The sequence below is a fragment of the Pezoporus occidentalis genome, unplaced genomic scaffold, assembly GCF_034315485.1.
Source record: "Pezoporus occidentalis ecotype Australia unplaced genomic scaffold, CSIRO_AGI_Poc_V1 ctg16, whole genome shotgun sequence".
In the NCBI taxonomy this organism is placed as follows: domain Eukaryota; kingdom Metazoa; phylum Chordata; class Aves; order Psittaciformes; family Psittacidae; genus Pezoporus; species Pezoporus occidentalis.
This window is the reverse complement of record NW_026913425.1, coordinates 5,154,071-5,177,814: the sequence shown is the minus strand read 5'-3', so window position 1 is coordinate 5,177,814 and position 23,744 is coordinate 5,154,071. Positions and strand designations below refer to the sequence as shown.

Genomic DNA, 23,744 nt, shown 5'->3' with positions numbered 1-23,744 from the left:
AGTTTTCAAAGCATTGCAGAACTGCTGGTAGACAGTGAAGATGCCAACAAGAGAGCTGTCAGCAATTCTACCAAACTATGAGGAGTTGAAGCACTTTGGAATCTACCTTCTTTCTCTTCTGGAAGAAGGTAGAGACAGGGCTAGAGTTCCTAACTCACAGCAACAAAATTCCTAAGAACTACTGTTCTTCTGCTATCTTCTCCAAGTATATCAGTTATCTACAACCAAAACATGCATGTTTGTCCTGGCTTTGGCTGGGATAGCATTAATTTTCTTCCCAGCAGCTGGTGCAGTGCTGTGTTTTGGCTTTAGTCCAAGAAGAATGCTGGTAACACACCAATGTTTTAGTTCTTGTTAAGCAGTGCTTACCCTGATCAAGGACTTCTCAGTCTCTCATGTTCTGTCAGTGAGGAGGGGCACAGGAAGCCAGGAGGAAGCAGAGACAGGAACCTGACCCAAACTAGCCAAAGGGGATTCCATACCACAGCACATCATGTCCAGTATATAAATGGCAGGAGGAGCTACCCAGAAGGGCAGATTGCTGCTCGGGTCAAGCTGGATATCACTCAGCAGCTGGTTAGCAATTGTATCATGCATCATTTGTGTTTATTTGGGCTTTTTTCCCCTTTCTTCTTTTAGTGTTATATTTTCTCCCTTTGTTATTTCCCTTATCATTATTAGTATTATATTGTACTTTAGTTATTAAAACTGTTCTTATCTCAACCCGTGGGTTTTACATTCTTTCAATTCTCCTTACCATCCCACCCAGGGTGGAAGGGAAGAGGGGGTGAGCAAGTGGCTGCATGATGCCGAGTTACCAGCTGGGCTTAAACCACAACATGTTTTAGATCATTTTGCCAATCTGATCATTATTGGAATCCAAATCGAGAAGTCAGTAATGATGGTCAAGACACTGTTACAAAAGACAGACAACTAAGAGTTGTTTCTTCTGGTCATTTAGAGAGACTAAAAACACCACTACTTTGCTGTCAGTTTTGCTTTGGGAAATGCTAATTTTCTCAACTAGGAAAAGTGACACTGGAGTTACATTTAAAATCTGAAGTTTAGATATCAATTAGCTGGGAGTACTGATACAGCCATTATTTCCTATTTTTAATTAAAGCACTGAGGTCTACAGGAGCATACTCATGTCAGTACTACAGACAGTCTTAAAGCACACAGATTATTTGCAAGGGAATTCTGTGTGGCCTCAGAACACAAATGAGTGAGAGGAACAGCTTCATAATATTCAAAAGATACAGACATATTCATGACCGCATATCCATCTGTAGCTGAAATCTGACTGATATTTCAAATAAGTAGAAATAAAAAAATAATAATTTGTAGAAAGAAAGCTGCATTCCTCCTCCATGGACAATATTTAACTCTGAACGCCAACCAAACACTCCATTGTATTGAAATGTGGTGCAAATATGCACTTTTATGAACACTTTTCTTCATCCTCTCTACTGTTGAGAATGACTCTCTTGTTCCAGACTCTATTGTTCTAGACAGTTAAATCTCAGAGCTAGTTGAAGTACTCTCCCTTCTCTTATCTGCTAGCAAACAGTTCAAATTATAGACCCTGACAGTTGTGGCACAGACCTTCTACATTCATGGGGACACCCCATTATTGGAAATACTGGGGAAAAAAAAAAAAACAACAAAACAAAACAAACAAAACACAAACCCAGCCCCCCCAAAAAACCCAATCCAGTCTTTTTAACCCCATCAGTGTTAAATCAATGGGAAACATAACATTCACCCAAAAGAAGTAACAAAAGCATCTGTATTTTATATATAGTGTGTACTTGAACCAATTAGAGGCAGACAAAAGCATTTCTCTGGTTTTCAGTAATAATGTAATCAAAGAAAAAAAAAAAAAGGTCATAGTCTGTGTACCTACACTTAACTGTGTTTGTAGCTCAGTCTTCTGTCCACCTGCTTCAGACACTGCTGCAGACTCCAGAAAATGAATCTTTGCTTGGCAGCTCTTTTCTATCTGTGAAGCCTCTGCTGTTGAGATTTGAAAGAGGAAATGGGAAACAGAAAATTATAGTACCTTAACAGATCAATTAACCATTGCAGATACAATGTAACAGACCTCAGGACACGTTAAAAAAAAAAATAAATAAAAAAATCTTTCTGCTAGTTTCCATGGGCAGGGTTCACAGAATTCACTGTTGTTCTTGTAGTGTTCGTTCAACATTTGCAACATTTCTCAGAGACACTTGCCAGAAAACAAATCAAAGCATCCATACCTGCAAATTGGAGCCTTTCCCTTTGCACTCTAGTTGCAACACATGTTCTCTGGAACCAATATCCTGGTCCATTCACTTCATAAAGAAGGCTTTCATCTGAAGGGTACTTCTGAAGATACTGCTTACAAGCTAAACAAATATAAGAAAACCCACCCTATTACATGTACTTGACTGTACTTCAGTTCTTCAAGTTTATCTGAAATAAACAATTTGCAATCTTCCATCATATCCATAAGCCAACACAGAAAGAACTGTTCAACAAAAAGGGGGGTCTGAAGTAAGGGTTAGATTAGATGAACTTTGAAGGTCCCTTCCAACCCAAATTATTCTGTGATTCGATGAAATAAACATAATATTGTTTTACCCTACTCATCATTCTCAGTAAATCCTTTCTTCAGGTTTAAACACTTTCTATTATTATCCTAAACTCCAGACAGAAATGCCTCTTCTCTAGGCATCCACTTCAGAGTTTTACAACTTTACTGGTCACTGCCCATGCAAACCACAAGACCCAGCCAAGAATGGAATGGAGCTCTTTGGCAGGTTAAGTCAAGTGAGTTTTGTCACCCCATATTATTATAGGCACTCATGAAAAGCATTCTTTGGGAATGTACGCATGTTCTCATTGCATGGTTTATCATCTACTCACTGTTCACTGCTGGAATTTTTTTCTTCCCTGCTGTCCTTCCACCTTTTTTCTCTCAAATACACATATTAACCATACACATGGAGAGGCGTGCTTTAACATTTTTCTGTGGCAGCAACCAGGAAAACTACCATTTTTGTCTTGGTTTAAGCCCAGCTAGTAACTCAGAACCATGCATCTCCCGCTCATTCCCCCACTTCTTCCCTACCACCCCTGCTCCTGGAGGGATGGGGAAGAGAATCAAAGGAATGTTGTTGCTGGGGTTGTTGCTGGGCTTGCCCCAGTGGGGCAGCGCTCCAGAATTAATGAAGACTGGGAGGCCTCCTATAATCCTAGGGTGAAATCGGTGTGCTCAGCTCGCTCCCTGAAATGTCTGTACACCAATGCGCGCAGCATGGGAAATAAACAGGAGGAGTTGGAAACCTGTGTTAAGTCAGGAGACTATGATCTGGTGGCAATTACAGAGACGTGGTGGGACAGCTCACATGACTGGAATATAGTCATGGAGGGCTATGTCCTTTTTAGGAAAGACAGGCCAGCCAGGAAGGGTGGTGGGGTTGCTCTTTATGTGCGGGAGGAACTACAATGCACCGAGTTCTGTCTGGGGACAGATGACGAGCGAGTTGAGAGTCTGTGGGTGAGAATTAAGGGGCAGGCTGGCAGGGGCGATACTGTTGTAGGTGTCTGTTACAGACCACCGGATCAGGGTGAGGAAGTTGACGAGGCCTTCTACAGGCAGCTGAGAGAGGCCTCACAGTCACAGGCCGTGGTCGTCATGGGGGACTTTAACTTCCCTGATGTTTGCTGGAAGGACCACTCGGCAACCCAGCCGCAGTGCAGGAGGTTCCTCCAGTGTGTGGATGATAACTTCCTCCTGCAAATGGTGGATGAGCCGACCAGGAGAGGAGCGCTGCTGGATCTCATCCTCACTAACAAGGAGGGTCTGGTTGAAGCAGTAAGGGTAGAGGGCTGCCTTGGTTGCAGCGACCACAAGATGGTGAAGTTCAGGATCTTGTGTGGTAGGACTAGTAGAATACCAAGTAGAATTGCAACCCTGGACTTTAGCAGGGCAAACTTTGGCCTTTTCAAGCAATTGCTAGGGGAAATCCCATGGGCAAGGCTGCTTGAAGGAAAAGGGGCCCAAGATAGTTGGTTGACATTCAAGGACTGCTTTTTCCGTGCTCAAGATCGGAGCATCCCGACACGTAGGAAGTCAAGGAAGAGGGCCAAGAGACCTGTGTGGCTAAATAGGGAATTGCTGGGTATGCTCAAGTGGAAGAGGAGAGTTTACAGGTCATGGAAGGAGGGGCTGGCCACTTGGGAGGAATATAAGGCTGCTGCTAGGGGATGTAGGAAGGCAGCTAGGAGGACTAAGGCTTCCTTAGAATTAAACCTGGCAAGAAGGGTCAAGGACAGCAAAAAGAGCTTTTTCAAGTACATGGCAGACAAAACTAACACCAGAGGCAATGTAGGCCCACTGATGAACGGGATGGGTGCCCTGGTGACAGAAGATGCAGAGATGGCAGAGTTACTGAATGCCTTCTTTGTCTCTGTCTACTCTGCTGCAGGCAGTCCTGAAGAGCCCTATACCCCTGAGACCTTAGATGAAGTCAGGTCGACGGAGCGACTTGCCTTAGTCGATGAGGAATGGGTTAGAGACCAGTTGAGCAATCTGGACATCCATAAATCCATGGGTCCAGATGGGATGCACCCGCGGGTGCTGAGGGAACTGGCGGAAGTCATTGCTAGACCACTCGCCATCATCTTTACCAAGTCCTGGGAAACGGGAGAGGTGCCTGAGGACTGGAGGAAGGCAAATGTCACTCCAGTCTTCAAAAAGGGCAAGAAGGAGGACCCGGGTAACTATAGACCGGTCAGCCTCACCTCCATCCCTGGGAAAGTGATGGAACACCTTGTCCTTGGTGCCATCTTAAAGCATATCAAGGATAAGAGGGTTATGAGGGGCAGTCAACATGGCTTCACCAGGGGGAAATCATGTTTGACCAATCTCTTAGCCTTTTATGAGGAAATAACACGGTGGATGGATGATGGCAGAGCGGTGGATGTGGTCTACCTTGACTTCAGCAAAGCCTTTGACACAGTCTCCCACAGCATCCTCACGGCTAAATTGAGGAAGTGTGGACTGGATGACCAGGTAGTGAGGTGGACTGCGAACTGGCTGAAGGAGAGAAGCCAGAGAGTTGTAGTCTATGGGGCTGAGTCTAGTTGGAGGCCTGTAACTAGTGGAGTGCCTCAAGGGTCAGTACTGGGACCAGTATTATTTAATATATTCATCAATGATTTAGATGAGGGAATTGAGTGTACTATCAGCAAGTTTGCTGATGACACTAAGCTGGGAGGAGTGGCTGACACGCCAAAAGGCTGTGCTGCCATCCAGCGAGACCTGGACAGGCTGGAGAGTTGGGCAGGGAATAACGGGATGAAATATAACAAGGGGAAGTGTAGAGTCCTGCATCTGGGCAGGAACAACCCCAGGTTCCAGTATAGGTTGGGGAACGACCTGCTAGAGAGCAGTGTAGGGGAGAGGGACCTGGGGGTCCTAGTGGACAACAGGATGACCATGAGCCAACACTGTGCCCTTGTGGCTAAGAAGGCCAATGGCATCCTGGGATGTATTAGAAGGGCGGTGGTTAGTAGGTCGAGAGAGGTCCTCCTTCCCCTCTACTCTGCCCTGGTGAGACCCCATCTGGAATATTGTGTCCAGTTCTGGGCCCCTTAGTTCAAGAAGGACAGGGAGCTGCTGGAGAGAGTCCAGCGCAGGGCAACCAAGATGATTAAGGGAGTGGAGCATCTCCCTTATGAGGAAAGACTGAGGGAGCTGGGTCTTTATAGTTTAGAGGAGACTGAGGGGTGACCTTATAAGCGTCTATAAATATATAAAGGGGGAGTGTCACGAGGATGGAGCCAGGCTCTACTCAGTGGCAAACAATGATAGGACAAGGGGTAATGGGTGCAAACTGGAACACAAGAGGTTCCACTTAAACTTGAGAAGGAACTTCTTCTCAGTGAGGGTGACGGAACACTGGAACAGGCTGCCCAGGGAGGTTGTGGAGTCTCCTTCCCTGGAGACATTCAAAGCCCGCCTGGACACATTCCTGTGTAATGTTATCTAGGTGTTCCTGCTCTGGCAGGGGGATTGGACTAGATGATCTTTTGAGGTCCCTTCCAATCTCCAGCATACTGTGATACTGTGTGATACTGTGAATGTAAATCCCATGGGCTGAGATTAAGAACAGCCCAGTAACTAAGGTATAACACAAAACTACTACTGCTAAAACCAGTAACAGGAAATAACAAGGGGAGAGTATATAAAACTAAAAGGGGTAAAGAAAAAAATAAACACAACTGATGCACATCACAATTGTTCACCACCCACTGATCGATACCCAGCCCGACCCAAGCAGTGATCTGGGCCTTCCAGGTAACTCCCCACCATTTCTATACTGGGCATGATGTGCTGTGGCATGGAATACCCCTTTGGTTAGTTTGGGTCAGGTGTCCTGTCTCTGCTTCCTCCTGGCTTCCCATCCTCCCTGGCAGAGCATGAGACTCAGAAAGTCCTTGGTCAGAGTACACATTACTTAGCAACAACTGAAAACATTGGTGTTATCAGAGCTGTTCCCAGGCTGAAAAATCAAAAACACAGTACTGCAGCAGCTACTAGGAAGGAGAAAAATGACTGCTACTGCTGAACCCAGGACAATTTTTCACTCAACTCAGCAGTGATGCATAATCTCAGTGGACAAGATCCCTGCCATATCATTCCTTGACTAGGGAAATGGATTAGTCATTAATTTCTGCGCAGTACAGTTTGCTGGTTTAAGCCTAACAGGCCTAGTGAGATCTGACAACAGACAGCAGTACCTGAAAAAGCAGAAAATTTCCAGTGGCTAAGGCAGTCAGATGAAAATGTTCACAGAAGGAAGACTGGCAGATGGCCTAAGAATAGGAGTAGCCTTGAGAAACAGGACAAAGAATCATGCTCCTTGCCTGAACACAGCCCCAGCTCACATTGTTTCCAGAACTGTGTATCACTTCCTAGGTGACACAGCCCTCTTGGGTTGCTAATGGAAAAGCCATGTTTCCCTTGTACATTAGAACTGTACCTTCTTATACCCAAGTTAAAACATACCCTAGTATGTACATTTAATTCATGCTTTCTCAGAACTTCATGATCAAGTGGTCAGAACATTTAATACAGAAAATGAGGATGAAGCCACAAACATGGAACTTGAATGACAGCACTCATTTGGACATGTAAAGAAAGCACAAAGATCAAAAGAATAAATTAAAGAGCTTGCCTGTGTACATGAAAGATGACAGCGGGTATCGTAGGCCAAGACATTTTTCAGTGAAGGAATCCACAAAGTCTTCCAAAATGATTAGCCCAGAATCTCTCTCACGATGTCTGCGTCTTACAAATGCTGTGTCTAGCACTGGCAGCTTATAATTCTTATCACAATGAGAGCTACAAATACTTCCTGAAATAACAAGAGAGTGAAAAATATCCATTGGCATGCTGCAGCACAGATTTTAGCATATTCAAATACAGACTTTCATCATTTATAAAAATTATACCAAACTATATAATTGTTAGTCATATAAAATGATAAAAATCTGTGTCTTCTCTTAAAAATAAGTAATTGCTATCAGCCTTTTACTGGTTCTTTGGGCAAGCTTCATAGTTTTGCCAAGATACATCAATAGATTAATATGCTAGAAAAAATCTGTAGTACCAGAAAAGAATAGCAGGGGAAAGGCTCACTTTGTAAATCTAACTACACAATTCCACAGGAAAACTAATAAAAATGAAGCTGACAGAGGAGGAAAAAGGAGACAAAAATATTGAATTTATGTAGATCAAGACAAATATGAAGATCATAATTCAGCTCTGAAACAGTAATTCCAATTTTTTAAATAAAAAAAATAATAATCCTACAACACTACACTGAAATTCTCCCATAAACAACACATCCATAATCAAAAAAAGATGAAACAGACTGTCATAACACAGAGGCACTTCAGTATCACAGCATTCAAAAGGTAGCTATGGACTCAGTGGTGACAAAGGGATGATGACACATAACATCACTAAGATAGCCCATCAACTATTCAATCCATTTTCAGGACCTCATTTGCCCTTTCCTCTAACAAGGCCAAAGAGAAGCATACAGTTGTCTATACAACATAGTCATTGCACTGCACCAGCTACTAGGAAGAAAATCTCTGCAATCTGGATCTAGATCCAAAGAAAAGCTAACCCAAACAAACCAAAAAACAAAGTCTCCTTCCCTGGAGACATTCAAAACCCGCCTGGACACATTCCTGTGTAACATTATCTAGGTGTTCCTGCTCCGGCAGGGGGATTGGGCTAGATGATCTTTCGAGGTCCCTTCCAATCTCTAGCATACTGTGATACTGTGAAAACACCAAGCACAGCCCAAGCCAACTGCAAGCAACTGTTCTACAGAAAGAAGACAAAAAAAAAAAAAAAAATCTTTCTGATCTACCTAATCCATAACCCCTACAGTTTTATCTTGTATAATGTGAAGATTGCTAAAGCATGTAAACATTTAAGATAGAAATTTTAACATCAAAATTTTGATGTTAAAAATTCTGATGTTTGCCTGAACACTTATGATTTCAGGAAAACACCAATTCATTAGGCCTGCAAGGCTTACAAAGTCTACTAAATACAATATTCTCCAAATAAGCTATCTCCTCCCCTTTAGCCCCTTCAAATCCCACAATACTCAACCATTTTACCTGTAGGCTTAACAGAATAGAACCCAATAGCCTCTCCTCCTTTCCACATGATCTTAGCATATTCATTGCTACGATGACAGAGAAATGGGATCTCATTTTTTTCCATTTCTTGTGTCCGATAGATAATTCGATTCAAAACATAGAGAACAATCCTCTCTCCAACAGACTTAACCTAAGGAAACAGAACATACAGAAGAGTAGTCAGATCAGTTAACACTTGCATATCAAGGACCTTATTTTTCAAAGCTTCCACTTAGCACTGTTGCAGATGGAGTCAAGAAAAGCTGTAAGTGCTAAAGCAGGATGAAGCTCTGGGGTTTTTCTGAAGGCACAAAGATGCTTGGAAGCCATAGCAACAGGTCAAGTAAAAGGACTACCACAGACAGAGGATATTTCACAACTTCAACATCACTCCTAATACAATGGGTAAAGCTGAGAGAAGTGCTGGGAGTGTGATGGTGGGGGGAATGTTCTGATTTCAATGCAAACAAAAAAATCTGGATTTAAGAAACATTCACCAAACGCAGTCATCATCATCACGATGGCTTGACTTCACAAACGAAGATTTGGGAAGTGCTTTACCCACGCTTACTACAAACACGCTGATAACTAAAAAGGCCAATGTGGGATAGGCAAATCTGGTTGCAAAAAGCACAGCGAAAGGTCTCCTTGGGTGGTATAGGCGGGGCACAATTCTTTCTATGTTGTCTTTTCTCCTCGAGACTAATTCTGCATGTGTTCTCAAAGGAGACAACAGCGTTAGGTATGGTGCGTCTCAAGTCTCCCAATGGAGGCCAAGGTAGACCACTGATGATAGTCAATATGGCCAAGGGAGTCCTTATATCTCTTATATCTCTTCTTTGGGGCACTTCTCTTGAGGCAACCAGTGGTGAGTTCACCATAAAACACAATCTTAGGGAGGTGGTGATCCTTCATCCTAGATATGTGCCCTGCCCAGCGCAGCTGCGAGTTCAGCAATATGGCCTCGATACTGGTGACCCCTGCCTGTTCAAGAACAGTAACATTTGACACATAGTCAGTTCAATGGATGTTTAGGGTTGTACGGAGGCAGTGCTGATGAAAGCGTTCGAGGAGTCGCAGGTGATGGCGGTAGGTAACCCATGATTCAGACCCATATAAAAGAGTAGACCGTATAATGGTTCTATAGACACTAATCTTTGTACTTTTCTTCAGGTGTTTATTGCACCAGACTCTTCTACGGAGTTTTCCGAAGGCTCTATATGCCTTTGCTATTCTGTTGTCTATCTCTTTGTCAATTGTGGCATCCGAGGAAATACGATTCCCAGATAGCTGAACTGACTTAAGCTCTGACTCGCCAATGGTAATGTTGGGATGATGATAATCTTCTTGTCGTGCAGGTTGGTAGAGAACTACTGTCTTCTTCAAGCTGACTTCCAGGCCAAAAACTTTAGCCACCTCTGCAAAGCAAGATGTTAAACGCTGCAGAGCTGCTTCTGTGTGGGCAACAATGGCAGCATAGTCAGCAAAAAGCAGTTCACGGACAAGATGATTTAGGGTCTTAGTGTGGGCCTTCAGTCACCTTAGATCGAACAGGTTCCCATCGGTATGATGTCAAATATAAATGCCATTTTGTTCGTCGAGGTCTACCATAGCCCTTTGGAGCATCATGCTGAAGAAGGCTGTGAATAAAGTTGCGAGAACGCAACGTTGTTTCACGCCACTGGTTATTGGGAAAGGCTCAGAGAGTGCATTGCCATATCTGACTTGGCCATGCTGATCCTAAGGTAACAGAAGAATGGGTAATGCTGAGAGAAGTGATAGGAGTGTGATGGTGGGGGGGAATGTTCTGATTTCAATGCAAAAAAAAATTTTGGCTTTAAGGAACATTCAACAAACACAATAGCAGTACACTAGCCTCAGACTTCCTAGGCTAGCAGTTAACTGGAGTCCCACAAAGCAGGATGAGTCCCATGACATAGCAGGACTTGGCACACTCAATCACTGCCAATAGAATGGCAGACAAAAGGACACGATGCAGTTAAAAAGCTAATTACAAGTTTGAGTTCCTTATTTCGTACCTCAATATCCTTTTCTCTGTCCTGCAGGGTTCCTCTTACACATGAAATTTAAGTTCACCACTGTGAAGGAAGAATGGAGGAACCATGCTTTCTTCCTAATGTTCAGTCTCAGCTACCCTACCTGTAAAGGATTCAGCTTTCCTGATTTAATCACCATGCTACCATTAAGAAGCACATGGAAAACAAGGCTGATTGTGAAAACAAGGCTGATTGTGAAAACCTCTAGACTAAATTAAAAAAAAAAACAAACAAATCAGACAAGTGCCCAGATTCCATGAGCAGATATAAATGACACTCTTGGAAAAATACAGATATCCAGTTTCAGGAAAAAAAAAATAAAAATCAACAAACAAAACCAAACCTCAAAACTCCATGCTACATAAGTGCCAGTAATGGTAACAAAGGTCAATGACAAGCAATAAAGCAGATACCAGGGAACTTACTTTTACAAACCTCATATATTGCCACTGCAAGACACCAGCTCCAGCTCGCCTCTATCAACTACATTCCCAATAATACTTTTAGCTTACTAGTCTCCCATTAAGACCAACAGGTACTACTATTGTACAGTGCATCACCCTAAGAGGTTTCAATACAGCCACATACACAGTGTTCTAAAAAGTAAAGAAAAAAACCTGTTTATCATTAACATCTAAATAGCCTACATGTGAATTTACTGTATATGAAGCACTTCTGCTTTAGACACTATCTTCACAACCAAGTTCCCTTCCCCCTACTACCTGTTCTCCCATTCCCACTGACCTTGCTTTTGACTTCAGCCAGCCAACTCATTTTTAAATGAAATGAAAATATGTAATCTCCCACACAGTAGCTATTTGCCATTACTTTTCACTACCTTGAAAGGTAAGAATAATTACGAGGTGCATGCTGGAGCACTTTACCTGATGAAGCCCCTGTCTAGCAGAGACAGATGTTCTCACAATGTCATCAATTGACCACCACTTGTCAGCAAGATACAGGGCTATAGCTTGAAAGAAACAAGGGGAAATAAAAAGTTAGTGATTCTTACCATACCAAGAGAAACGCTCATTAAAGCTGCTAAACAGTTAAGAATAACACTGTAGTAACCAGGCATTACTACAGTATTGTTCAGTAGCCATAAAGTAACCATGAAGTATACAATGATCATCTTCTAGCTGACACTACATTAATGCAGCTCTTACTACACTAACACAACAAATGTTGTTATATATACCCCCCATATGCAATACTCCCCAGTCCAAAACTCATTTGAAAACTGAGAACAATAAAAGCAAATACAGATTTTTGCAGTATGACATACGAAATCCTGTTTTTCAGACATAGGAACTATTCTTCATGACTGTGCTCTAGCACATCCTCAGACTAGAACTTGGGCCTGCCAAGAGGAGTATCATTCACACATGTATTTTAGTTTTGGGTTGCTAATAGATACTGTTATTGAAACAGTGTAAGTTTTAGGGAGTCAGATGAATGTAAAAAGGCTGTTGGCATTGTGATTAGCAATCATGAAAAATTTGCACATAGCACTAAATAGGAAAGAAAGGAAACATGAAGGACTGGAAGGTAAGGAAGAAAGGGAGAAAAAAACCCAAAACAAAATTAAAAAAAAAACACACAAAAAAACCCAAACCCATGAGATGTCACAGAATCATAGAATGCTTTTGGTTGAAAGAGACCTGAAAGATCATCCAGTTCCAACCCTCCTGCCACATGCAGGAATGCCTTCTCCACTAGACTAAGTTGCTCAAAGCCCCATCCAACCTTGCCTTGAACACTTCAAGGGTAGGGCAGTCACAGCTCCTCTGGGCAACCTGTGCCAGGGCCTCAAATCTACCTTCTTTCAGTTTAAAGCCATTCCCCCTTGTCCCAACCCTACATGCCCTTGTAAAAAGTCTCTCTCCACATTTCTTACAGGCTGCCTTTAGGTACTGGAAACTGCTCTAAGGTCTCCCTGGAGCCTTCTCTTCTCCAGACTGAACAAGCCCAGCCCTCTCAGCCTGTCTCCATAGCAGACATGATCCAGGTCTCTGATCATCTTCCTGGCCCTCCTCTGGACTCACTCGAGCATGTACATGTCCTTCTTTGTGTTGGAGCCCCAGAGCTGGATGCAGCACTGCAGGTGGGGTCTCACAAGGGCAGAGTACAGAGGCAGAATCACCTTCCTTGACCTGCTGGTCACACACTTTTTGCTGCAGCCCAGCATACACTGGCTTTCTGGGCTCTGAGCGCACACTGCCAGCTCATGTTGAGCTTTTTGTCAACCAGTACCCCCAAGTCCTTCTCCTCAGGGCTGCTCTCAACCCAGTCTGTGCCCAGCCTGCATTTGTGCTTGGGATTTCCCCAAACCATGTGCAGGACCTTGCACTGGGCTTTGTTGAACTTCAGGAGGTTTGCACTGACCCACCTCTCAAGCACGTCAAGGTCCCTCTGGATCCCATCCCTCCCCTCCAGGATGTTGACCACACCACACAGCTTAGTGTTGTCCACAAACTTGCTGAGGGCACTCAATCCCACCGTCCATGTTGCCAACAAAGACGTTGAACAGCTTCAGTCCCAATACCAACCCCTGAGGAACACCACTTGTCACTGATCTCCACTTGGACATTGAGCCAGCCACCACAATTCTTTGAGTGTGACCATCCAGCCAATTCCTTATCCACTGGGTGGTCCATCTGTCAAATCCATGCCTCTCCAATTTAGAGACAAGGGTGTTGTGCCGGGACAGTGTCAAATGCTTTGCACATCCAGGTAGATGACCTCAGCCTCTCTTCCCTTATTCACCACCACTGTGGCCAGCACAGTTTGCTCTTCATGAAGCCCCACTGACCATCACCAATCATCTGCTTATTGTTCACATGCCTTAGCATAGTTTCCAGGATGATCTGCTCCATGATCTTGCCAATCAACATGAGACTGAACCGTCGACAGTTCCCTGGGTATCCCTTTTTTCCCTTTTTAAAGATGCAGGGTTATATTTCCCCTTTTCCAGTCAGCAGAAACTTCACCAGACTGCCACAGTTTCTCAAACATGACAATGTTCTGGCAACTTCAGCTCCCAGTTCCCTCAGGACCTGCAGATGCATCTCATCAGGTCCCACAGACTTGTGCACTTTCAGGTTCTTTAAATCATCTTGAACCTGATCTTCTCCTACAGCAGGCAGTTCTTCATTCTCCCAGTCCCTGCCTTTGCTTTCTGCAACATGGGCAGTGTGCCAGCAAAGACTGGCACACCGAGGCAAAAACTTTACTGAGTACTTCAACCTTCTCCACATTTCAGGTAACCAGGTCTCCCATTTCCTTCCAGAGAGGGCCCGCATTTTCCTTTTTCACCGAACCAACTAGTTTGGAAAATACCTTTAAGATCATCAAGTTCAACCATTACCCCAGGATTGTCTAGACCACCACTAAACCATATCATTGAGGGCCTCATGTACACAGTTTTTGAACACTTCCAGGGACAAGCATTCCATCACTTCCCTGGGAAGCCTATTCCAATACCTGATAACTCTCCCAGGAAGAAATTTTTCCGAAGTGAAGGAATTTTTCCCCAAAATTTTCCTTCCTTTTATCCACAGTGTACCTATAGAAATTTTTCTTGTTGCCTCTTGATTGATGTCCTTGGTCAGATTTAATTCTACCAGGTCTTTAGCTTTCCTAACCTAATCCCTGGCTATTTCTCTTTATTCCTCCCAGGCTAACTGCCCTTGCTTCTACTATCTGTAGGCCTACTTTTTACACTGGAGTTTGTTCAGGAGCTCCTTGTTCATCCACACAAGCCTCCTCATGTTTCTGCCAGACTTTCTCTCTGTTGGGATGCACTGCTCCGGAGTCTGGAAGAGGTGATCCTTGCTTGGGCTCCTCTTCCCTCCTGGGCTTTACCCCATGGCACTCCACCAAGCAGATCCCTGAAGAGGCCAAAGGCTGCTCTCCTGAAGTTCACGGTAGTGAGCTTGCTGTGCACACTCCTCACCACCCTAAGGATCTCAAACTCCAGCATTTCATGGTCATTGCAGCCAAGGCTGCAGTTGACCTTCACATTCTCCACCAGCCCCTCCCTGTTGGTGAGGGCGAGACCCAGCATAGCCTGTCTCCTCACTGGTTCTTGTAGAAAGAAATTATTGTCAACATGTTTCAGGAACGTCCTGGACTGCTTATGCCCTGCTGTTTTGACCCTCCAGCAGAATGTCAGGGTGGTTGAAGTCCCTCATGAGGACCAGGGCTTGTGAACATGAGGCTATCTGTCTAGAGGGCCTCATCCACTCAGTCTTCCTGATCAGATGGCCTGCAGCAGACCCCCTTAGCTAAAGCTATGTTATGGCCTAATGCTAAAGACAATTTTATACTTCATGCTGACCAATAACTGCTAATAAAGTGCCTCTAAATTTATGAGAGAATTAACAGATTCTATGAGTGCTTAATAAATTCCTTTTGGAGACATGAGATGTACACAAAAACACCAAGAGATACACATTGTACTAGAATTCAGACAAGCACCATGCTATTTTGCTACATACCTTCTGAATTCAATGGGTCCACCTCTACTCTCATTAGCATACAAAGTTCTATCACTTGTGTATATAAATCCACAGCAAAAATAATAGTATGGGAACAAGAACACAGTGAACACCATATGCAACAGCGGCAAAGTTATGAACTACACTAGCATGGAATGAACAAGGACTTGGTTATCTGTCACAGAAAAATAAACAGCAACACAGATTAAAATCTTAAAATGAAACCTGTGATTGAGTCCCCTGGTGAAAACAAAGCAAGAACTTTGTGTGTCTGCTCTTCACCATAAAGAGGAACAAAGCCCACAGTTGACAACTTAATAGGAACCTGAAACAAAAGCATACAACACTTCAATAGACTCTTGCTAAAACAACATTAGTAAAACACACACAGATTGTTTAGCAGGATAAGCATGACAAATGTTAAAACCAGACTGCTTAACAAGTTAACTGTAAATGACATGCATTCCTGCATGCCTCACTTTAGACATTTCTTCCTAAAGACAGACTAAATTATAAAGATCTCTGGCTCTCAAGCTCTTGCAGTTAGCTACAGCAATTTATACTGTTACAGCTCTCTGCTGTCAGCAGTTTGCATTTATGTGCACAACCGAAATAAGTTGTACAAAAAGCCAGCAGTATCTCCACTTCAACTGTCCCAGCTATGCAAGCTGTCGAAGCCAACAGGAGAATGAAGAAGGCAGCCAAACACAGAAACAAACTGCCACAGCAAAACTACTGTTTGTTAATACTACCCCTAATGTGCTACGGTGGGAAGGCTGGATTCAAAAGGGTCTTCTTCCCTTAAACTGCACACATTTTAGAAATTCCAAAGTTGTCTGCTTGATTTCCCCTCAAGAACAACATGAGAAGGGTCAAATCAATCCATCTTTCAGGAGTTTCTTTGTGGAAATGCATTCTGATATTTAAATTCACATGTTTTTCTACATATAATTACTGCATAAAGACTAGAGAGACATTGACGGTGTGGTAAATAAACTTGCTTACCCAGTTTAAGAAGGTTATGATATGCTATGCCACAAACTAGGATGTCAATAATAAGTATTTAGGCATACAGCACCTGCAGAAATGCAGGAAAGGACTCAAGACTCTGTGTCTGCCACAGAATCTGCAGCAGTGACCCTCTTTTCCCACAGAGAATCCTCTCAGGTTACTTCTCATTAATGCTATACACCATTCTAGTGTACTAGTTCTAATAGAAATGCTCATTAAGACAAAACCAGCACTGACCAACTCACCACACAAGTGATAAAAAGTGTCACAGAATATTTCACATGAAAAGAAAAGAATCATTTCTGAAATTAGTGAAACTTGCTGATCAAGAACTGAACTCAACCATGAAGAACACAAAGGACTGATACACAAAAACAGCCAGTTAGCTTCAGTAACTCATGAACTCATTAGTTCACAATAGATTTTTGTGACTTTTAGGAAAGAATGAATCATTAGTTGAAAAGGTTTTGGGCTTTTTCTGGTGGTGATAGTGTTGGTTTTTGTTGGGTTTTTTGTTTTTTTTTTTTTTTTCTTAATGCACAGAGATCCATTGCCTAGAAGCAGCGAATAGTCACTGATACAATGTGTCAGATTAAATGCCCAGATTTAAGTCCAATTACAGAATGAAAAAAGGTATAGCTTAAAATAAACAGGAATTTGTAAAATACAAAAGCTTTGCTAAAATAATTATGTCAGTCAATAGCTGTGAACTGGGTATTTTAAATCTTTTAAATCTACAGGTATATCAAGAAAACTGGGAGCAAGGTATTGGCTGGTTCTTACTTTGCCGTGGGCTGGCAGCGACAAGAATTCAGGACAGTATGGACTTGCAGACCGCAGGTTAGACAAGTACTTGTCTGCTGAGTTCTTCAAGTCTTCATGACTAGAGTTAACCAATATATCCACAGGGAATGACACCCTCTTGAGAAATAAACAAGATTATTACTGTAGGTAATTTGAGAGATATGATGCACATTTTATCACATATTCCCCTCTACTAATTTCTAGAGCCCTTTATATCCAAACCAGAAAGGAGAAACACTCCAAGCATTATATTAGGATTAATACCCTGTCTGTAAAGCAAAACAAAACCCTGAACCCAGCCTGTTTTTATAAGCAGAAAAGAATGGTTTAGTCCATAGATTCCCCCTAGACCCTAACATGACAGCCTTCCAACATACAAATCCCTGTTTGCAGAACACCTACAGTAGATCACATCCTCTCTTGAGGTGGCAGGCCAAGTTATCTCCCTCCCAGCTGATATTAGGCAATAAGTGTCCAGTCAAATAAACAGCGTGAAACGTCACAAAAAAGAAGTTGATTTATTTTGGAGACTGCATTTAAATCCATCTCCGAAGAAGCCACAGCAATGTTCAAACTTTTCTCAAGGACTGGCCAGTGTGCCTACCAGCTGTTTGTTTCAAAAAGCATGTCAACTATGAAAAAGATTATACAAGCTTGTTAAAAAGAGAGACCACAATAGACTAAATAGACACTTCGAGGAGGTGAGAGGACAAATTAAAGCACTGAAGATCAACCCTAGTGGCAACAGCTCATTTGAAAGCTCTTAGATTCAAATTTTCATTGTCAAAGAGGTATAAAAATTAAGATGAACAAGAGCTCCTGGAATCCACTGTGTGCTCTTCAGCTAAGGCTCTTCCAGGTCTATAAAACCATACACAAAACAGACCCCTCAGCTTCTTTCAAACTACAAGCATAAAGTACCACAAGACCATGTTCTGGAGGAACACAGCAATCTCTTTATCCGTCTCAGCTCCCAGGAACACATAGAACCATAGAATCGTTAGGGCTGGAAAGGACCTTAAGATCATCTAGTTCCAACCCACCTGCCATGGGCAGGGACACCTTACGCTAAGTCATATCACCCAAGGCCTCGTCCAACCTGGCCTTGAACACTGCCAGGGATGGAGCATTCACAACCTCCCTGGGCAACCCATTCCAGTGCCTCACCACCCTAACAGGAAAGAATTTCCTTCTTATATCCAACCTAAACTTCCCCTATTTAAGTTTTAACCCGTTACCCCTTGTCCTGTCACTACAGTCTCTAATGAAGAGTCCCTCTCCAGCATCCCTATAGGCCCCCTTCAGATACTATGAGGTCTCCACGCAGCCTTCTCTTCTCCAGGCTGAACAGCCCCAACTTTCTCAGCCTGTCTTCATCCGGGAGGTGCTCCAGTCCCCTGATCATCCTCGTGGCCCTTCTCTGGACTTGTTCCAACAGTTCCATGTCCTTTTTATGTTGAGGACACCAGAACTGTACACAATACTCCAGGTGAGGTCTCACAAGAGCAGAGTATCACCCAACTCTCATAATGGCAAAGCTTTTCACAGGGAATCTATGGTTCCTAGTTTCCCCTACAGAGTCTTTTTTTTTTTTTAATTTTAAATATTATTTTCCAATGTTTAGGATTTTTTTTCCTTTATATCCAGTCCCCCCCTTTAATACACCAGTGTTCTACTGACACAGGTAAATCAAATGCAAAGGAACTTTTTATTTTGACTAACTCAGTAACAGTTAAAAAGTCTGCATTTAAAAATTGTTTTGACAGCAATAATGTATTACTATTAAGGTACTTGAACAGCTGAGCAAGCTCCTTCTACAGAAGTGGGGCTTTTTTTCTGTTAAAATATAAAAACTTCGACATGACTTCACTGAAATTTACAACCGCTACTTTCATTGCTTTTGCTGATGAAGACACTACTGCTTTCTGTGAATGTTATTTAGACATACACACATTCCCCGCAGCCATTTCTTCTCAAATTCAGCTCATTCCTTCCTTTTATCAGACACACATTCCACACAGCCTTTTGAATTCAGCTCATTCCTCCCCCTTACACTATTTCGATTTCCTCTTGCCTTCCCCTCCAGTCTCTCACATTCCTTCTGTTATTGCTCATCTCTTTCAGATATACTTAACAGCATCTCTTAATGTTCCACCTGTTTCTTCTCACCTTCTAGATGCTGCCCTTGCTAACAGGGCAGAAGCAGGCAACAGACACCTGATACCAGCCAGCTCCATTTGCTCCTACAGCTTGCAAGCAAAAGGACTTCAGGAGCCAAAGGTGAAGCATGTATGTCTTCAAATCCAGCAACAATGCACAGCAGCAAGAGGAGCTGCTGCCAGGAAGAAATTCATCCAATGCTGGCCTACTTACCTTGAGCAGATAGGGTTTATCCACCCATTTACAGTTCTGAAACACAACAGCAACACTGTAGTAGATGTAAATGGACTAGCCTGATAAAAGTATATTGCAAGAGGCATAGTAAGAGGTAAAGTGTGATACTACATGTCACTGCTTCTACAAGAAGGTGAGGCTTTAGCATCCATTTAGCTGCAACAGGCCAGGTAAATTCTGGAATAATGGAATACAGACACATGAAAAACATTAAGTTTTATTTTCTGTTTGCTGGCAGAAGGGGGAAAAACCCCTCCACTACTAAAGAAATTCCTAAGCACTTCGAAAACTGAAAATAACAGGCAAATTGAGCTGAGCTTTTGTTACTACATGACAAACAAGCCACAAGCTATAACTAGAAGCCTAGGTAATAATTCCTGACATTTTTTTAATAAAATAATGTAGAACTGGAGCAGAAAACACACAAAAGTTCAGCAGATCATCCGAATTCCATCTACTGCACCGCTACAAAAATAAAAGCGTCAACCTTATCTTCGCTTTATAAGCGAAACAGAACACCTGAACACAAAAATGTCTATTCTGCTAATTAAGAAATTCTTTGAATTACCCTCAAAATCAAAGACCTCCTTTCTGTTTAGCTGTTTGAGTTACTCAACACTTTCATATAGCATACTTTGATTTTATCCACTCCCAACTCACTTCTGTTACTTACTTTTGACTTTTCATCTTACAGCACTTACAGAGAATGGTTTACATAGGAAAAAAAAAAACAACAAACCATCCCAAAAACCAATACAGATCAAGACTGAACCAAAAAAGTCTACTCGGCATCCCTGCTAATATCTTAATTTGTACCATGCAGCAGACTAGTGACCAAGTATGTAAAACCACAAGCTCTCAAACACTTGTGTGACACAATTTATCTGAGTGTTGATAAGATCAGAAATACTTCACATGTAATCTCATTAGATCCCTGAAGAAATTAGGAACTATACACAAAGTTATCAAGTTACATTAAAAGCATTAAACAGGTGATGAAAAGAGACTGTTACATGCCAATCTACAGCCAAGCATTAAGGAAGTAATTCAACAGTCCAAAATGCAATCATCATTTTGAAAGGCAAAGTAACCTACCAAAGACAAACCAAATGGCTTTCAATAGCAATGAATTAATACATTTTCCTCACAAAACCACAACTGTTTTGCCAGCGTCTTTAAAGTAAAAAATTGTCGTGGTTTAAACCCAGTCAGGTAACTCGTTCACTCACTTCCCTCCTTCTTTCCCTCCCCCTACTCCCAGAGGGATGGAGAGGAGAATCGAAAAGAATTCAACTCCCACAGGTTGAGATAAGAACAGTTTAGTAACTAAGGTATAACACAAATCACTACTGCTACCACCAATAATAACAATGATAAAGGAAATAACAAGGGAAAAGAATACAACACTTCACCACCAACCGACTGATAACTCGCCCCCCCCAGCTCGACCAAGCTCCGACCGATACCTCCTCCAACCCTGCAGTCTCCCAGCCCTTCTGGGTAACTCGCAGTTACCTCCTGGGCATGACGTGCTGTGGTATGGAATACCTCTTTGGTCAGTTTGGGTCAGGTGTCCTGTCTGCTTCCTCCTGGCTTCCCCTCCTCCCTGGCAGAGCATGAGGCTCACAAGGTCCTTGGCCAAACCAAAACATCCTTGTTATCAGCTCTGTTGCCAAGCCAAAAGTCAAAACACTGCACTGCACCAGCTACCAAGAAGGAGAAACATGACTGCTACTGCTGAACCCAGGACAGAAATACAGATGGCCCCACATCCAGCCAGTGTCATATAATGCAGGAGAGGAAAAGAAGAAAATGAGAATACAGGTTTTCAATTTTTCTTGACAAGAGCATTGTCTCTTCAAGAACAACACAAGTCTCTGCCACAGTTACTCATGCCTCCTTCTTGTTGCTCTAAGCCTCCATGCATTGCACAACTGTAAAACTGTCAGGTCAAATCCTTGTCACACCCTGGGATTTTCTGCTCTGTTCATGAGGTACCACTCCAATTGGTTAGGACGGTCAGGTTGACCGAGTGCATGTGATGTAGCCTTAAGCAACCAAAGTCATCATGACTGTTTCTACAGAAGGCATTGACGTGTGTTTGAAAAGGGGGAGTAAAATCTATTTTATTAAATGAGGAAAATTATGTTTTTCATGTTTCAAGTGAAAGAAAATAAATCTTACACTCTTCATAACTGTATCATTTCACATAGTAGTCTTAAAGATTGTATGTATTAAACTCACATATGCAACATTTGCTTTAATGAGGAATCATATGACTTTCCCCCTTGCCAGCATTGTGCAAACTATTATGCAAAAAATGGCACATCTTTTTTAGGAACACCTGCAGCACCAGAGGGTAACAGACATCAATTCAAGGAACACCAACAAACCCCACATTTAACAGGATGAGTGAACACGTTCCTGTGCAACTGAGGTAGCTCCTTATTCATGAAGTCTTTATTACCATAAGCATATTAAGGTTAAAAAAAAACCAAAACAATTAAACGTAGAGTAAGTGTGCAATGTTGAAAATTGATTTAATTACAAATTATAGCTGCAACCTCTATTTCATCTTAGAAGTGCATGAAGGACTGGAGGATGGAGCCAGGCTCTACTCAGTGGCAAACAATGATAGGACAAGGGGTAATGGGTACAAACTGGAACACAAGAGGTTCCACTTAAACTTGAGAAGAAACTTCTTCTCAGTGAGGGTGACGGAACACTGGAACAGGCTGCCCAGGGAGGTTGTGGAGTCTCCTTCCCTGGAGACATTCAAAACCCGCCTGGACACATTCCTGTGTAACATTATCTAGGTGTTCCTGCTCCGGCAGGGGGATTGGACTAGATGATCTTTCGAGGTCCCTTCCAATCTCTAGCATACTGTGATACTGTGAAGGAGAGATGCACAATACATGCAGCTTCCAGCCCACACTTGGATTTCAGGAGGAATCAAGAGATCTCTTCATCCCCTTGCAGACCCGCAACACTGAGTGCCATGAAATAGCAGAAAGAAAAGAAGCCAAAGCTATGTTGTTTCTTACACCATTTCAGAGGGCTTAAATACATTTTAAAACTCCTTCTAGGTGCCTTTATCTTAAGGGAACTGAAGTCTAAGCTGTCAGCCAAGGATTTAGAGCAATCAAGATGAACTCCCAGCTCTAGCACAGATGTCATATGACTGATCTGCCCAAACTCCTCATCTACAAAACACTAATAATTATTCCAGAGACACCAGTATGAAAAATACTTCACAGAGATTGAGATACTTAAACACAAGTTGTATCAAACCTTGTCCAGTACTGGAACAGATGAAGACTTACACAGCACAACCTCACTGTGTTGATAATTTTCCTTTTAAAAAAAGGAATCACAACCAATCCACCAAGGACTTTTCAACCTAAAATAACTGGGACGGATAAACATGTCTGGCATAACAAATATGTGCAAAACTAAAGCAGGTGAGCAATCTTCAGATTGTGTTTAACAATAAATAGTAGTAATTTAATTAGTCAGGGTTTGAGGTTTGTTTGGTTTTTTTTTAATTTTAGTTGGTTAGTTTGTTTTGGTTTTTGTTTGGCTAGGGGTTTTGTTTGGGTTTTTGTTGGGTGGTTTTGAGCAGGGTTTTTTTGTGCAGGGTTTGTTTTGTGCTTTTGTTTGGGCTTTTTTATTTTTTCTTACTATAATTTGAAGTTTAGAGACCAGACACTGAGCTGTTCAACTATGATCTTCAGAACTCTTCCGCTAAACCAGGACAACCAATCCAGCCCCAGCCTGCAGTATGTCAGCTCACAGAACTCCTAAATGATTGTCAGGTATTTATTATTCATCATGGACCTTGAACCAAGTTCTATTTTAAAAATATAATCCTACCATGATCTCCCATACTAGCCATAAGGTACATCTGGGGTAACATCATGAGACAATCACATGAATTAAATATATACCCCATATACACACTAGCTGCTGATGTTCCAGAGAAAATAAAGCCAGGACTGCAGAAGTGCCAAACCATGCTCCAGAACAGATCTAATGATGCACCATACCAGCTTCTCAATCAGAGCTGCAGGAACATAATTTCCTTTTTTTTTTACATTAGTTTACCATCTTGCAATGTGCAGTTGCTGGTTTACTGTGAAACTACATAAAAGCTGGAAGAAAAAAGAAATTTAAAAAATTTAGAAATAGTATTTTCAGTCTTCTCAACTACAAGAAAGGCATCACATCTGCTACTTCTAAAATTGTTAAAATCTACTAGCAGTAA

The 23,744-nt window shown here is 42.3% G+C and overlaps 1 protein-coding gene across 1 annotated transcript in view; it reads right to left on the bottom strand.

The window, feature by feature from the left end:
• The window catches only part of FAM169A (family with sequence similarity 169 member A), a 39,409-nt gene that overhangs the window by 6,370 nt on the left and 9,295 nt on the right, over positions 1-23,744 (bottom strand). The window contains exons 2-8 of the mRNA XM_062612437.1: positions 17,066-17,203; positions 15,497-15,596; positions 11,657-11,742; positions 8,695-8,866; positions 7,230-7,409; positions 2,262-2,390; positions 1,907-2,016 (exon numbers count right to left, since the gene is read on the bottom strand). Coding sequence (XP_062468421.1) covers positions 1,907-2,016; positions 2,262-2,390; positions 7,230-7,409; positions 8,695-8,866; positions 11,657-11,742; positions 15,497-15,596; positions 17,066-17,203 — 915 coding nt within the window. The remainder of the gene's footprint in view (positions 1-1,906; positions 2,017-2,261; positions 2,391-7,229; positions 7,410-8,694; positions 8,867-11,656; positions 11,743-15,496; positions 15,597-17,065; positions 17,204-23,744) is intronic.